Source organism: Eublepharis macularius, chromosome 13 (assembly GCF_028583425.1).
Source record: "Eublepharis macularius isolate TG4126 chromosome 13, MPM_Emac_v1.0, whole genome shotgun sequence".
Lineage (NCBI taxonomy): Eukaryota > Metazoa > Chordata > Lepidosauria > Squamata > Eublepharidae > Eublepharis > Eublepharis macularius.
In genome coordinates, this window is record NC_072802.1 from 32,242,605 (window position 1) to 32,259,769 (window position 17,165).

At 43.9% G+C, this 17,165-nt stretch overlaps 1 protein-coding gene across 2 annotated transcripts in view; it reads right to left on the minus strand.

The window, feature by feature from the left end:
• GRIA3 (glutamate ionotropic receptor AMPA type subunit 3) overlaps positions 1–17,165 on the minus strand; it is a 256,338-nt gene that overhangs the window by 72,750 nt on the left and 166,423 nt on the right. For both annotated transcript variants that reach the window (XM_054995939.1, XM_054995938.1), the window contains exons 8-10: positions 13,031–13,135; positions 11,382–11,489; positions 9,723–9,929 (exon numbers count right to left, since the gene is read on the minus strand). In XM_054995939.1, the coding sequence (XP_054851914.1) occupies positions 9,723–9,929; positions 11,382–11,489; positions 13,031–13,135 (420 nt within the window). The remainder of the gene's footprint in view (positions 1–9,722; positions 9,930–11,381; positions 11,490–13,030; positions 13,136–17,165) is intronic.

Sequence of the window (17,165 nt, forward strand, 5' to 3'; positions counted from 1 at the left end):
ATGTTTCAGTAGCTGAGTTTGACTTGTGGCTCTTTTGTCTCTGGGCCTGCCACTTACTCAAAAGGTTCTGTTTTAAGGAAGATGTGATGGAATGAGCTTTTAATGAAAGTGCAGCACCCAAAGAGTGGAAGAGAAAGGCTCAAAATACTACCTGAAGGGAGAATAATTGACAGGCTGCTCCCCCCCCTCTGTGATTGGCTAGTGAGAAGGTAACAATTGGTGCCAACAGAATTGTAAGAGGAGTTGAAGTTTGGAGTCTGGCAAGGAGGGACAGATTAGTAACCCTCTCTGTGAGGAAAAAGGAAGACTTTAGTTAAAGTACTTAAGTGTGAAAGCCAGCACCGATTTACACAGACAAGATAGAACTGGGCATGTATTGTTGGCCGAGGAAGTGGGTAGTAAAAGGAGACTCCCCTTCAGCCAACTAATCGGGGTTATGTCTTTTGGAGAAGAGTAATTCTTGGCCAGTGTCTAAAAAGGGTTTTTTGGCTCTGAGGAGGACCGTAGGTCTGGTGTAAAGGGAAAAGAGTGCTGTACTAAAGTCAGAACACCTAAGCTGTAAAATGAAATCTATGAAGGAACTTTGTTAAAGTAACCTAAGTATGAAACTACTAACCTCTCACTTTGAAGATAACTACTGAAACTAAGCTTTAAGAAGACTATTGTGCCTAATGCTTGTGAAGTATTCTGTTATACAATCAAAAGTTACCCCAGCTTTTCTTTCCCCGCCTACCTATTTACCAGCCCTGCCTGTATAACAAACCTGCCATTTCCATTTGAACTTTACTCAACCTCTTGTGCCGTTTCCTTTAAAGAAGACATGTGCTCTTGCTTCTCCCCTACCAAATATTTTGGCTGGAATATAAGCCAAAAATATATACATGTTAAAGTGTGGGACAAAAAGACAAAATGTGGCAAGCAATTCCTCGTCTATCTGAAGATTTACTGCTCTCCAGTGTTGATTTAGTTTCTCATGAGAAAATATGGACAAAATCTATCCATAGCTAGCATTCTACAAAGCGTCTGAAATATGAGTAATATGTCCAAGTTATAAATGGGTGTGGAACCTTACTGTAGGGGCAAAGGTGATGTCTTTGTTCAAGGACTCAGAAAGCTAAAAGAATCATGTCTTTTTCACAAGGTGCTCAGGCTAAGGTAGATAGCAATCCCATTTTATCATCATCACAACCTATAAGATAGGTTAGACTGACAGATGCTTCTCCAGGATCACACAATAAGGAGCTAACAATAAATTACCAAGTCCTTCTGTCCCCCAAATCCACTCCAGTCCCATTGACCAGATGTGAATTGGCACTTTCACGCCATAGGACTGATTTGTCTCAGTACTGCAGTGCAGAGAAAGGGGCTGGTCTCTCCCTCCCTGCCATTATTTTAGCCACCTGAAACAGACTCAAGGAGCTGCTATTTGCCCCAGTGGGGAACTTACATGTAGCCCAGGAGAACATGTAAGCTTCTCCAATAGGGCAAATTATAGCTCTGTCTCTCCATGTGCTACAGTCTCAACCTGAATTAGGCCCATATGCACCTGGGAAGTAAGTTCCAAGCTCCCAATGTATAGCTGGCTAGCAGGACCAGGGTGGATATGTGAAAGTATAGCTAGATCTTGAGCTTCAGTGCTGAATAGAAATTTAAACTCAAGTCTCCATGCTTGGAGGCCCTAACTAGACATAGATTAAGAGTTAGCTGTGTTAGTCTGTAGTTGCAAAATAGTAAAAAGTCCAGTTGCACCTTTAAGACTAACCAACTTTATTGAGGCATAAGCTTTTGAGAACCATCTGACGAAGAGAACTGTGGTTCTTGAAAGCTTATGCCTCAATAAAGTTGGTTAGTCTAACTAGATATGGCATTTTACCTGTGCCCTTCTATAGATCGTGCCCATCTGGACAGACCTGCCGCCACCAAGGAACACAAATCAGTTGGGAAGCAAGAGGTCAAAGTGTTGCATCCCCTGGCACTGCTTTCACTGAGCATGCCCTTCACCACCACTCCACCACCCAGCTCCCTTTCCTGCCATTTCCTCCTGTGGAGCAGCCCAGTCCCTCGCCCCCTTTCTGCTCCTGATGGTGTATTCCGCAATGGCAAAAGGTCTAGGACTTTTTCATGCATTACAGAGTACACAGGTTGAATCTGGGGATCCCCACTCAGTCACATGTGAGTTGCAGGTGCTCCTCAGTGCCTGAGCATGAGGTACTCAATTAAGATTATGTGCAGAGGGTGCATCCTCTTCCCTCTTGTTGTTGACTATTTTCTCTACCTGAAATATTCCTGGGAGGAGGATCTATTGGGGGGAAAAATGTATTCTCCCTGGGATATAGGTGGGTTTCCCCGACAGACCCAGCATCTATTTTTCATCATGCTACACTGTTTCTTTATAATCTGGTCTAATAATAATAAGAATACCAATAATAATAACAACAACATTAAATTTGTATACCATCCTTCAGGACAACTTAATGCCACACTCAGAGCAGTTTGCAAACTGTGTTATTATTATCCTCACAACAATCACCCTGTGAGGTGGATGGGGCTAAGACAGCTCCTAGAAGCTGTGAAGCTGTAACCCAAGGTTACCCAGCTGGCTACCAGTGGAGGAGTGGGGAATCAACCCTGGCTCTCCAGATTAGAGTCTTGCCACTCTTAACCGCTACACCAAATATTAGGGTCTGGAGTGTTATTCATGGGCAATACAGCTGTGGTGTCCTGACAGACGAAGTGCTAGGGGAGTTGGGCTTAACTCTTTCCCTGCCCCTCTGCCTCTCTCAAAAAGACCTCTCCCCAGACTGCTTGAAGCCAAGCAGGGAGAAATGCAGATTATTGTGGGGGAAAGGCATTCTGATTGAAGAAGTGGTACGGGGAGAGAGTTAATTTCCTCTTCAATATTGCTGTGTCCCAATCTGTATTCCCCCTTCTCCCAAAGCAGCTTTTTACAGCTAAATTATACTTCCAGGATTCAATCCCAGATTCCTAACTTTATGTGTAATTTGGTTTGAGAGCAGGAAGGGAACTAGTGTACCTTGGGCCACTCCAACATCACAGGGACACCAAAGGAGATGGTTTTCTGTTTTTATTGAGATGTTTATCTTCCTCATCAGCTTTCCCCCTCTCAGGAGCTGGAGAATTACTGGCATAGGAAGGAGCCTGTTTGTGAGTTCATCTCACATAGGCCAATGGTTTAGGACTTAGCAGCGTGGCATTTGAAGGCCACCTGCTTTCAAGCCACTAAGGTAATGTCAGAAAAGGCCTCGGCATGGGTGTGTTGACTACACTGCCTACATTGTAGGAAATAACTTGTTTCCCATGACAGGTAAGTACACAAGTGGATGAATTATGAATTACACAGCCACTCAGTTCAGCTGTTGGTTTCCACAGCAGACCAGAGCTGGGTCTCCATGCCTCGTAATGCGTGCATTCAAAATTAATGCCATGCATACAAAATGTGACAACCACTTTTCCATACAAGACTCTCAGAGGCACTGGGAGAAATGAACACCTCCGCTTTCAACTTTTGTGAAAGATTTCTAAGCTCTTGAGAGAAAGCAAAGCTGTACCACAGTGAAAAGCATACTTATCATAATTCATCATTTTATAGGACTTCTCTGGGCCCAAAAGAGTTCCGGGAACCTAAGATTTCTAGTCGGAGGATCCACCTGCACTTTGGCTACTTGAATGCTGCAGCTGGCGGAATGCAGATAATCAATGGTTTGGGGAGCAAACCACACATCTGGTAGCAGACCAGCTACAAAGATGTGGGTGAGGGGTGTTTAATCCCACCCACTTCTTTCCCCTGAAAATTCCTATCCTCATCCACTCCTCAGTCACTTGGCAAACACACATGTGGAATTTCAGCCGCAGAAAAACAGTGTGGTGGAGGTTTCAAGGTGAAGCTGGCAAACAGGGGTAGCGTTAAGCAATCTTCTCACTGTTTCTCTCCTACAAATTATCCTCTCCTAATTCCTAGAGCCGTATTTGCTCCCATTTAGTTTCCTCCCATTTAGTTTCCTCCATAGATGTCTATGGCTGCTTCCACCCTGGGGTTTTTAATTTCCCTCGAAAACCAAACTAAAACGTTATTTTTGGAATGTCCGCACGACATCGTGCCCTAGTAGTGTTGCACAACCCCAGTGTCTACTTTCAACTAGGCCATCAGCCATCATGTGTGCACACTTAGCATGTCAGATATCTGAGGCCCAGGAAGGCATGGCACTAGCATGCTAATATTGCATATACATCAGGACTGCACATGTGGTAGCTGTCTTATATGAAGGCCTGGATTTCTGCAAAGTCACATGGGTAAGCCCTCCTTGCTGGCTGCTGTCGTATGTAAATGAGGTATTGACTGCCATGTGTCATCCCAGCAGCTAAGATGGATAGTCCATGTGGATGAGGCTTCCTATGTACTGGTAGAGATGAGGTTATGATTTCAAAGCAGACAAACAGCATTTCATGCTGAGTGAGAACATTTTCATTGTGCAGGCTCCAGGTGTTTAACAAATCCTTGCTGAGTGCAAGAAAGCTCATATCACTCTTCCACATTTTATTGCGGGGAAGTGTCAAGTCCTTTGAGGTTAAATACCTGGTCAAACACTGAATAGCAAATCGACCAAAGGGCCAGACCACAACACAGCGATCTTGGCTTCCACTCCATTTCTCTAATCGCTCAACATTTCTTAGGTTAGGAAACACTTCCTCTTGGTGAGCCAACATCTACTCCCCTGTAAGTTGAAAGCATTACTTCTCACAGTGTTCTTGGTCCACAGAGGAGGGAAATGTTTCCTCTTTTTTCTCAGAGACTCTTTTATATATGCCAACAGTGCACCTGCATTATATATCCAACTTGATTTAACAATCTTTCCCCAAAGAATCCTGGGACTTGCAGTTTGGTCGGGGCCATTTTAGGGATTTGTACCAGAGAATTCTCAGCACCCTCACCAAAGGATTTCTTGGGGAAAACAATGACTGATAAACTGGTATAAAATTGATATATGTTTGCATATACTGTAACTGTCTATATATTTACCCAGGAGAGCATCCCTGTTTTTAAACACCTGCCCTGGTAAATCACCAGCCCTATTTTGTCCCTATTTTTCCCCTTAGTATGCCTTAGTAAAATCTGTGTGAACTGTGGCCATTGTCATTATTTTGGGTTCAGCTCCCCCACCAGGGGTCCCTAGAAATCCAGTCTCAGAGTAGGGAGTGCAGTGTCACTTCACACACTGTAACTGCTTAGGTATATTTTGACCTGGGATTGGGAACAACCTTTGACAAGATAATTAAGTTTTCCTAGTGGATCTTTGGAACAAATACCAATCTGTCCTTTAAATCACTGGAAGGCAAGATAATGCACAGTAAATGAATACAGCATACGAACAGTGAAGAAGCACCTTCATTTGTGTGCAAATAAGGAAGGGAACTTAGGCAGTGATCCTTGGTATGAACTCTAGAGTGCCAAAAGAGTGGCCCTTTTTTTGTTTGGGAAATATTGGAAACCAGAGCAAAGCAGCCCTCTTCTAAGGGCATTTTCATACATGAAGCTACTGTGGGACAATTAAGTAGGGTTGTAAGAGAGATATTGCCCAATTTTGGGGCTACTGTGGGATATCCGGTTGGCCATTGTAGGAAAAAGAATGGTGGGCTAGATGGATCTGTTGCAGAGTTCTTAAGAACTTCTTTCATTATGCCATGCCTTTGTGGTCACACCAAGTTTAATTCAAAACTAGGAATGAACTGGACAATATAGGCATTTTGTCCAAATAATAATGGTAAGGACAAGAAATCTGCTATGCATATTAGCATAAAAACTGAGCGATCATCTACATAAGAAGAGCTCTACTGGATTTGCAGACCATCTAATCCAGCATTCCAGGGCTTTTTTTCGGGGAAAGGAGGTGGTGGAACTCAGTGAGTTGCCTGCACAGGGGGCAACTCTTGGTGGCAGGTGGTGCCCCTGGTACCACATATGTGGGCGCAAAGTGCACACATGCTCCCAGGGCCAATGGCATCACTTTGGGTTAGCTGGACCAAGGGGGGAGTTTTTAAAAGTTTAAATCTCCCTCGGCGAAAATGGTCACATGGCTGGTGGCCCCAGCACGGAGGGCAATCTAAACTCCCCTCTGTCTGGAGATCAGGGGGCAGGGCCAGCAGCCATGTGACCATTTTCAAGAGGTTCCTGAACTCCGTTCCACCGCATTCCAGCTGAAAAAAAGCCCTGCAGCATTCTGTTTTATACTGTGGCCAACCAGCTGCACTGGAAGGCCGACAAGCAGGGCATAGAAGGAAAGGCCCTCCCCTGATGTTGCCTTCTGGTTTGTAGCTCTGAATGTGGAGATTCCCTTTACTCATCGTGAATCTTTCTAAAATTTAAAATCTTATAATATAATTATTTTTAAAACATGCAGAAAATAAACCATCTGCTTCTGCAGGACTGAATGACTTAATAGTATTCTGCAACAAAGCAGCCTTTTGTTGACAAAGGGAAATATGATGTATAGCCCTCAGGGTCCTATGTGACCTTTCAAAATCTCCAACTCAGAAATAGATCCAGAACATGAAATTGGAATATTCATTTCTGCTTTTGGAAATGATTAAAAGGAAACCTTTTCTGGGGGAAAAAATAAGCTGTATATCTTTTAGAAGAAATGGAAAAGTTTCAGATGAGGAAAACATGAAAGAACAGCTTACGAAATCCTTCCGCAGGGTTAGCATATGCTAGGCTTATGTTAAAGCAGGTTTACATTTCAGTATCCTGTCATATAATTTTGAAAAGCAGTAACTTAGCATCTGTGGTTGGGGGAGGGGGGCATCACTGATAAATAGGACCTTTTGATATATTTAGCCCAGATTTCAGTTGAGATCCAAGAAACTGAGGCTGTTTAGGTATGATCATGAACTGTCTTTTAGGAAAGGACACTGTGTTCATTGATGTTAGAGCCTGTAAAACATCCCCGGATACACACAATTCTCAAAACAAAACTTCAATTGCATTAACGTGTTTTAATGCATATGCAAAACTTAGCTTTGCTAGAATACTAATTCACATTCCTAGCAATATAGGTTTTCATAAAAAAAAATGCATGAGAAAAGCAGACAAGAGAGTGTTGTTGTACCTTGATAATATATCTATTTTCTCTATATATTTGGTACATTTTATCTATATATTTAGTACCAAGGCTTTTTTTCAGTGGGAACGTGCTGGAACAGAGTTCTGGCACCTCTTTAAAATGGTCACATGACCAGTGCCCCCCCCCCCGATCTCCAGACAGAGGGGAGTTTAGATTGCCCTCTGCACTGCCGAGTGGCGCAGAGGGCAATCTAAACTCCCCTCTGTCTGGAGATCAGGAGGCGGGGCCACTGGCCATGTGACCTGTCATGGCCCAGTCTGAGAGTGAGGTCTCCTCCGGAGGAGAGGAGCCTCGTGTAGCCAGCCAGGACTCCTCAGGAGAAGAAGAGTTCTGTGTAGCCAACCCTAGCCCTGACTCAGCAGAAGCCGGCAATCAGGAGCAGCAGCTGCTGGCTGATCAAAGCCTATGGCCAGCAGCTGAGACACCAGCACCTTCTAGCCCCAATACCACGGGGGAAGCTCAGCCAGGAACTTCCACAGGGGAGGCTCAGTCAGGGACTGCCAGCACCACAGGGGAAGCCCAGCCAGAGGCTTCCACCCCACCAGGTTCACCCACGCCTAGAGAGCACCACAGACAGCGCCAGAGACTGGAACTGCAGGAGAGATGGCGCAGTGCTCGTCTCCTGAGCCAGCGCCAGCTGCTGGAGAGCGATGATGAGTAGCATCAGGATGGAGCCCCAGCAGCTGGCTGAAAACCATGCCTGGCTATAAAAACCAGCCAGGAGTGACAGCCAGGCGTGGACGCAATGTGTCTACGGCTTGCAACCATGCTGTGTTCCTTGCCCGTGCCTGCTTTTGGACCTGACACTACCGGTAAATGACCTTGGATTATACCTGACCTTGCTCTTGGACTCTGGACTCACTCCTGGCGTTATCTCGTGCTCTGACCACCAGTTTGACCTGGCTTTTGCTCTTGGAACTCCCCTCAGACTCTGGCATTAAGGTTTGGACTTGAACCACCCTGCTTGAGCTGGCCCAGCCCGTGACATGACCATTTTTGCGGAGGGCAATTTAAACTTTAAAAAACTCCCCCCTTGTTCCAGCTGACCCAAAGTGACATCATTGTTCAGTCTTGAGTTCCACCACTGAGTTCCACCACCTCTTTTCCCAGAAAAAAGCCCTGTTTAGTACTATATATTTAGCACAGTTCTCCCATTTCTTTTTGTCCTCACAACAACCCTGTGAGGTAGATTTAGATGATAGCTGATGAGTGGCCCAACCCTCCCCTTCTAGGATACTATAAACTCTTGCTAACCTATTCTCTCATCCCCCTCTGTCAACTGCTATCAACAGTCTGAGGAAAGTGATCAAATTCAGGGCACATCTGGATTGGAGTGGTGGCAGAAGGCTCTTCTTAATTCACAAACTACTTTTTAAATACAAGAGGCATTTTCCTGAGCGTGCAGAAACTCTAACTTTGTCTGCAAGTGGGCCCAAGGTACTCAGCCATAAAGTCTGCTATTAGAGTGAACACACAGAGGGCCTGAAAGGAATCCCATTCAGAGATAAATAATGGAGACGCCTGAGTAGGCCAACTACCCAATCACAATTGTTCTCTCTCCTTTAATAAACTATCAACTGCCTTGACATGTTATGCATTCTGCATTTTATTTATTTATTTACTTACTTCCTACCCCACCTTTACTCCCCAACGGGGACTCGAGTGGCTTCCATCATTCTCCTTGCTTCGCTTTTATCCTCACAGCAATGCTGTGAGGCAGGTTAGGCTAAGAGTCCGTGACTGGCCCAAGGCCACCCAGTGAGCTTCCATGGAAGAGCAGGGAATCGAACCTGAGTGTCCCAGATCCAGGTCCAGCACTCTATCCACTCATCAGGCCACTGTATAAGCTACCCACTTTATTATAACAACAACATTTGATTTATATACCACCTTTCAGGACAACTTAACACTCACTCAGAGCAGTTTACAAAGTGTGTTATTATTATCCTCACGACAATGACCCTGTGAGGTGGGTGGGACTGAGAGAGCTCTGAGAAGCTGTGACTGACCCAAGGTCACCCAGATGGCTTCAAGCAGAGGAGTGGGGGATCAGATCTGTTTCTCCAAATTAGAGTCCTGCTGCTCTTAACCACTACACCAAACCAGCTATATTATTAGATATAAGAATTCAATCATCATCATAAACTTTATTGCATAGGCTCAAAGCCTTAGCAAACAACATTAAAATAAAATAGACAGTCCAAATAATTACTATACAAATTGAAACTTATAAAACATCAAGAATTCAATAATATAAAATAATGATGATGTTAGAATGAATGTCCAGAATGTGGATATAATCACTGACTGTTACTGAGACAATTCCAGTGAATGGTTGAAATTACAGATTTGCACTAAAATGAATATTAAGATTGGTGATAGTGTGTCAGATCAGGGAATGTTGATACAGTGCCTCCTCATTTTGTACATTCTCTGTAATATACATAACGTGATGTTTATGTGCATGTATTCGTGAATGCAAACCTGTGAAACTGCCAATTATAGTTTCTACCGTCACTTATTCATACAATGTTTGATTAACAAAACTATAATAGATGTACAAATGTTTTAAGGGCAACTTACCCCATAGACCAGCTCACCCACCATGCCATTCCACATCTTGGTGTCAGGATCCCTCGCTCCATATTTACCATCAGGAACAATGGACAGTTCATATTTTATTCCAACATGTTTTGCTATTTCATAAGCTAGATCTACACAATAACCTTCATACTTTTCATTTCCTTCTTTTTGGTCAGGGGTCTGCTTGCGCATTACGTAAGGGGCTTCCTGTGAAATGAGAGGAAGAAAACAAAATCAACAGCCTTTTTGAACACCCAGGTTTGCAGAAAAATAAGAAAGGTTTGAAAAAACTGGGGGGGGGGTTAAACCCCCCCCCCAAAGGAGGCGTGGGAACTGTGGCTGTACTAGATAGTCTATGGCAATGGAAGTCGGCAGGTGTGGGACAGAGGGCAGGAGACACTGCCACCCGTTGCTGCTCCCCATGGCAAGAAGGAGAACAAATGAGTGGCCCTGGCAGAGTGGCAGGCAGCTGGCAGGCACAGTGCTGAGAAGAAGATGGATGGGCGGGCAGGCAAATTTGGGGAAGATGGTGAGTGTGCAGAGCAGGGGGAGGGCAGGCACGATTCCCTTCTCCCATTGGTTTGTTGTGAGGGGAGGAGCAGAAGCTAGGCCTGTGCCCATGGAGGTGGCCATACTGCAGGTGGGCAGCAAGGTAGGAGAGTGGGGGGGGGGGAAGGATGGGAGTCTCCTTCATGAGCTTCACAGCACCCTGCTTTTCCCCATAATGTTCCAGATGTTTGCAAGGATTCACCTTCTGAACCACTCCACTGCTATTACAGAAGTGATATTATCAGGAAAGGTAAGGAGAATAACAGACAGGGTTGAGAGAACTGACGACATTCTATCCAGCGTCCCATTCCCTTTAGAACTTCCTCAATGCACAAATAAGGGTCGTTATGGCATCGGTAGCCAACCCCCTCCATCTGCCCTCTCCCCTGTAACAGAAGCAGCTTTTTCCCAAAGGCAGGCCAGCTGCTTTTCTAACTCCCATGCTGTTCTCAAAGGCAAAAAGAAGGTAGCTCTGTCTTGAGGGAAGCAAGTGCAAAGGGGCCCAAAGGCAGGGCAATGCAGTGCGAATGAGAGGTGGGAGGGGAGCAATTGGAGCAGATGGGAGTGCCTGTTTTAGCCTTAAAAATCAGACTAGGAGCCAAGCTACAAGAGACGAATTACATGAGGAGGAGCACGTGAAGGGAGTCGCAATGTTAGCCAGGAAGCTGAGTTTTAAAAGAGATTGGAAAGCTTTGTCAATTTCCCATCTCTACAGAGCCAGGGAGATGCCTGCTCAGAGGGTTTGTTAATTTCCTCTTTGCCTCTTGAAGGCTTTGTTAGTTTCACCTCCCTTTCCAAGAGGGGAAGAGGAAATAAACATTCTGAGCAGCCATCTCCCTGGCTCTGTAGAGAAGGGAAATTGACAAAGCCTTCTGATCTCTTAAAACTCAGCTTCCTGGCTAACATTGCTCCTCATGTGCTCCTCCTCGTGTAATTCGACCCTTGTAGCTTAGCTCTAGGAGGCAGAGGCCAGTGAGGTAAGAGGGCTCCCAGACCCTCTTTGATGCAGAGCTGCCTAGTACAGAGGTTCCAGCCAAAAGAGCACCCTATCAAACATCCCAACCAGAACCGTGTATTCACTAAATACAAGCCAGCTGCTACGGAACTTACAAGGATGGTGGTGACGACAATGGTTCTATTCTCTACAGAAGAGGTGTCATTAGAGACTGATGGGTCAATTGCAGGCACAAATCTTTCATATTCATTCCAGTAGCCAGCCTGCCAATGAAGAGCACATATATTAAACGCTGCGTGTGTGCCACGTGAAATGCTTTCCCAACCATTCCTGCAACAACCGGTCTTCCATAGGGAGAAATTAAAATACTTTGCCAGTTGGCACTCCAAATAGAAGAAAACCATTAAAAATTGTTAAGGCTGTTATTAAAGATTGCATGTGGGAGGCTTTCCCCCCTCCCTTCTTTCATTCTTCTGCCTCCAGGTATTTGGAGCTATTTGACAGAAGGTTGAGCTTCAAGGAAGGAGACATTTGCAGGTATTAATTTGAATGTTACTTGTTCGTATTATTTCATCCATATCTTGTTAGATTAATTTAAATTAAATGAAATGTATTGATGATTAGAATATGTTTAAATACATATATATTTATATAATTTAAACCCTCAAACCCCATTTTTTTAAAAGAGGAAAAAGAATGATACAGAGGAACCTACTCTTCCTTCAAAACCTACTAGAAAGCCATTCTTGTACAGTGATTAAAGGGTTGGACTAGGATCTAACAGTCGTGGGTTCATATTCTTTCTCTGTGACAAAGCTTGTGGGCGGACCTTGAGCCAAGAGGGTTGTTGTGAAAATAAAGTGAAGAAAGAAGAACCATGGACACTACTGTGACCTCCTTGGAGGAAGAAAAAATTATGTAATTTTAAAAATTTATTTATGTCATTTACAGTCCGCCTTTCTTACTGAGGGCCAAGCTACACATGCCGAATGACACTTGAACGGCAAGTGTATTTCTCCCTGTTCACTTGCCCTCCACTGAATCCACTTGCCATTCAAGTGTCATTCGTCACTTGTAGCTTGGCCCAAAGACTCAAGGCAGATTACACAGTGTGAAATTAGTACAGTCTATATCAAGAACACTTCCATAAACAATACTATAGGGTAAATAGAAACAAGTTCACAAAGACATAGCATTAGCAGGAGTCCAATACAACATAGTGGTGAAGTCTATGGTTCCTAATTCATTAGCGGATCATCTGAGATCCCCTCCTTACAATACAGCCCTCCTATCTGAGTAAAAAGCCTTTTTGAATCATTCAGTTTTGTATCATTTGGGGGACTGCTGTGCCCTTTTCGGGAAAAGCAGGCATGGAAGGTAGGGCTGCAAACCAAAGGCAGGAACTGTCTGCAAGATATCATGTTGCCAGCTGTGGAACCAGAGAGACAATAGGGGGTGATGCTGTAAAGAATCATAACCATCACACTAAAATTTTCAAATACACAATTGCCATAATTTTATTTCTATTTATTTCTCCCATTTGTATTTTGCACTTATGTAAAGAAGCAGCATATACAGGCTACTTTTATCTTATCTGTTCAACAACCTTGACAGGCAGATTGGTCCTTTGCCTGTTATGACCTAGTCAGCTTAGAGGCAAAGCAAAGATTTGAACCCAAGCCTCCTTGGTCCTACCCCTGAATTATATGGACTTAAAATGTTGCTTTCATTTGTACACAACTGATGACAGGACCTAAAAAAAAAGTCAGTTCTGGGCAACAGCTCAACTGAGCAGGTGACTTACCTTCCGTGGTCCACCAGGTCTCATTTCATACACATCAATTGTATAATTAGTTCTACGTCCATAGGTGTCAAATTGGATATTTCCAGTCATTCCTTGCACTTGAACCTTAAAATGACAAATTGGCACATATTGATATAGCAAGAAATAAAAGAATCTCTGAGAGTTTTGAACATTTTAACCCTTTCAAGATGCTTTCACCCACACTTTTTATTTCCAGGTGGAACCCATTCCTCCTATTTTTTCCATATTTTATGTATCATGGTTTTAGAATAGCAGCTGGAAAGAAAACAGAATAAAAGTTCTCAAAAAGTTCACAAATGAAACAATACTGAATGATAACAACAGTGGTGTTATTACAAAAAAATTAAAATTTATCTCTTGAGAAGATGTGGGCATGGACCAGAAAACAGATCTAAATTTGACACGAACTTGCCCTGTTCGGCGTTCACGAACAGGAGGCCCATGGGAGGCGTGTTTTTCATGGAGCCAAGACTTTTGGGCAGGTCCTTTGGTCCATTGCTCCATGAACACAGACATTCCCATGCTGAGCAATCAATTCCCTAGGCAACATAGAAGCCACCTGCAGGCCTTTTGCTGCCTTTGGAACACACCAATCTTAACCCTGAAAACCTTGATAGGCAGCTCTGGATGCCAACCAGAGAGCTCCCATTATTCTCTATGTGAACATTTAGGATGGAGTCACAGTTTCACTTTCCAGCCCACAGTTACTGAGTGATGAACTGCTCGTTACGGAGTGTTTTTGTATTGCGTGTCGCAAGAGGAAGGCTTGGGGCTTGTGCTGCAGCAATGCTCTGCAAGCAAGCTTACAGTATTATAAGTTTTTGGGTTTCCTTGGCTGAGGGCTCTGAGTTTCTGGAGTTAAACCCGTGTTGGCTGACTCTATTTTTAAATTGATCTGTAGTTTTTTAACACAGAGCTGCAAGGCCCCCTCCAGAACAGGTGCACAATGGGGCAGCCTTAGCTGAGCGTGCTTGTTAACTGGCCAGCTCACCCAAGGATGATGCAAGAGGAAGACAGCAACCTAATCTAACTGCCTCTCTCCACCCCATTTGTTTGTATTGCAAGGAAGAATCTGACAGCAAATGGAAGTTTCCTGTGGGTGGCTGCTTTGGGGGTCTGTAACTCGGACCTCCGAAATGCAATCTTGTCCAAACTTGGAGTATGGCTGGAGGAGAGCCTGCTGAAGAATCACTGCAAGTTTGGCATCTCTGAGTACAAAGGGGGCAGTCTCAGGGCCCCTGGAAGTGACAGATCATGGACCAATGAACCGGTCCGTGAACCGGGGCGGGTCCATGAAAAGTTTGTGGTCCGTGGTCTGTGAAATGCAACAGACCATGGGCAATGGTCCATGGGTTTTTCCCAGTCCATGCCCACCTCTACTCCTGGGTAATATTTTTACCAAACAAGATGAATCGGTTAATTACAATAAAAAATTTAACGTAGACGAAAATGTATAAGAACATTCACAAATTGTTAGTGATCAATAAAAAATGATATTTGGATGGCTTTGTCATGTGTGAATCTGGTTTCTCTTCCTCATCTACAAACTAATTCCCAACTTTCACAAATGCTTCCAGTTTGCATATATTGAACTTACTCTGATGAGTCAGGCTTTTAAATAAAAAAAAAATCTCCCAAACTTTAGCTAACTGCTGAGACTCAGAAGGGACTTGATTAGCAAGCCACTTACCATTTCAATGATGGTAGACCCACTGCATGGTATTGTGCCATTACAATAATTCTCCAAATACCAAGAAAAAAGGGCATAACTAACAAAGGCTAACCACTATCACTGAATCAGTAAGTGGCTTGCTAATCAGAATGGAAAATGAACCTAATTTAAAGCAATTGCTTTGCCCTGAAGGGGCCATGTCAAAAATAACGGTACTATTAAATAGGGGAGCATCACCAAATTCACAATTGCTCATGACGCAATAGACCCTTTTCTTTGGAACATTTATTTCATCTACCCATTTAAATGAAAGAAAGTTCTCAATGAGAAATATCAGCTGATGCTCCCAGGCAAATAAGACCCAATGGCAACATGGATCTTAAAACTTGGCCCAATCTGAAATTGCAGCCAATAGCTTTGGCCTCAGTAGTAAATGCTCAGGGAAAAATAATGTAAGAATGGCACCATGAGAAGAAAATCAGGTTTGGTCCCATCCTCGGATTACTCCTCCATCACTGGACTATCAGGACCTGGACCCCCTTCCTGTCAAGACCTTCTCCATGCTATTTCCACCTTTGGCAACTGCACTGTATCAGGTAAGGAAGGAAATGTATGATGCCTTCTGCTTGCTCCATTTGTTTTCCTTCCCCTTCACTCCTAACCTCCTTTCCCAAGTCTAGTTCCTCTGCTTCCCATACCATCTCCCCCTCCTTTCTTAGTTCTGCTCAAAGAAAATCCTTATCCTTCCATCTAACTCCACCCCCAAGACACTATACACTTGTAACAACCCCAAGGCTGTGTCCACATGCCCTTAAAGGGATGGCACACTACCGGAATGCCAGCAACGATTCTGGTTTTTTTTCTTCTGGGATCACGGAAAGCGTGATCCCAAAAAAGGCAGCCAAAAACTCAGAAGCCAGATGGCCTGCAACCGTTTTGCAAACAGAGACATCTGGATTCATGAGGAAACGCCGCCAGTGTTCGGTGATTGAGCTGTCCTTTTAAGGGCATGTGGAAATGGCCCAAGGGAGGGTTCCTTCCAACCTTCTGGACTAGCACAAGGGAGGACACATCTCGCATAAGTGGGCTGGCTTCTGCTTGGATTCATCTGATTTGCTCGTTGAATCATTATTCCCCAAATGCTTGATTATTTCTCTATTCCATCCCGTTACTTGTAGCTTAATAATTCCACAAATTTGGAATATCACATTGCCGTCTCCAAACTGGCTTACTTTTCCCTTGTTTTTTTCCAGTTCTCTTTACATGTTCAAGAAAGCTTAAAACTCAGTCCTGTCTCCCTTGTTGCCTCCCCCCACAAGTCTTTAAGGTATTGTTCCTAGACTGTGCCTGTGTAAAAACAGATTCAAAGGTCCCCTTACCCTGGGACTTGGAGGCACACGTGGAAAAGAATGAACATGTGTCATCCCCTCAATTCCCTGGTAACAATAGGTCCATTCTGGTAGCTTTCAGGGCCCAAAATAGGTAGCCTGAAATTGCCCAGGGGGGTTCTGAATGCATTCATTATACTAATAAATGATTTAAGTTTATTCACTATATCAATTCAGTATCATGTAGTAATAGTGGGAGCTACGACTGAGCTTCTGACAGAGATAGAACATGAGTCTCTGCTCCGTTTCCTGCTCCACTGGATGGGGTTGTGATTTATGCTACGCTCTTGATCTTAGTGAGAACATTTTGGTATGATAAGTGGGAAGGGGGGGGGGTATGATGACTAGTTCATAGACTCAGTCCCATTCCCAGTCTCTCCTATTAAGGGATATCTGAGACCAGAATATTTATTGCATGTGGCCAAAGGATATCACAATCAAAAGAATAAAACTCGAATAAAACACGTAAGCAAAACATAAACACCAAGCAATAAAACTAAGATACTAAAAACACATCAAATTACTTAAAACACAAAAGCACCTTTGTTATGCTTAGGCAAAGGAGTCTAAACCTTAAAGCACAGCTCGAGCCCTGATTTCTTAGCTGCCAGGGCAAATTGTGCTTTTCTATAAGAGATGTGTAGATCCAGGTCAGAAAGAAGGAGGGTTAATTTTTCCACCATGGGAAGAATCAATGTTTTTTGGGGGTGGGTGGGGATGGGGACTGAAGCTCCACAAATAGAGAAACAGGCATCAGTTGGTATTTGTGTCACGACCATCTAGAATGACTGATGGTATGGTTTGAAAAGAGAGGTTAAAGCTATTCTAAGACTAGGAAAGGTGATTTTGATCAAATAAGAGGCTCTGCCATGGTCCCTCTTGAGAAAATTTGGGACAGAGAGTTGTACTTCTGTCCAATGCAGCATTGATCTTAAAGATCCAGCCTTGTATACTGAGACTGGGCAAGGGGACATCCCGAAAGTCATCCACCAGGGAATAACGACAGAGGATATTGTTAAAGCCGGTGGAGTAAATGGCATCTGACTGCATCAGC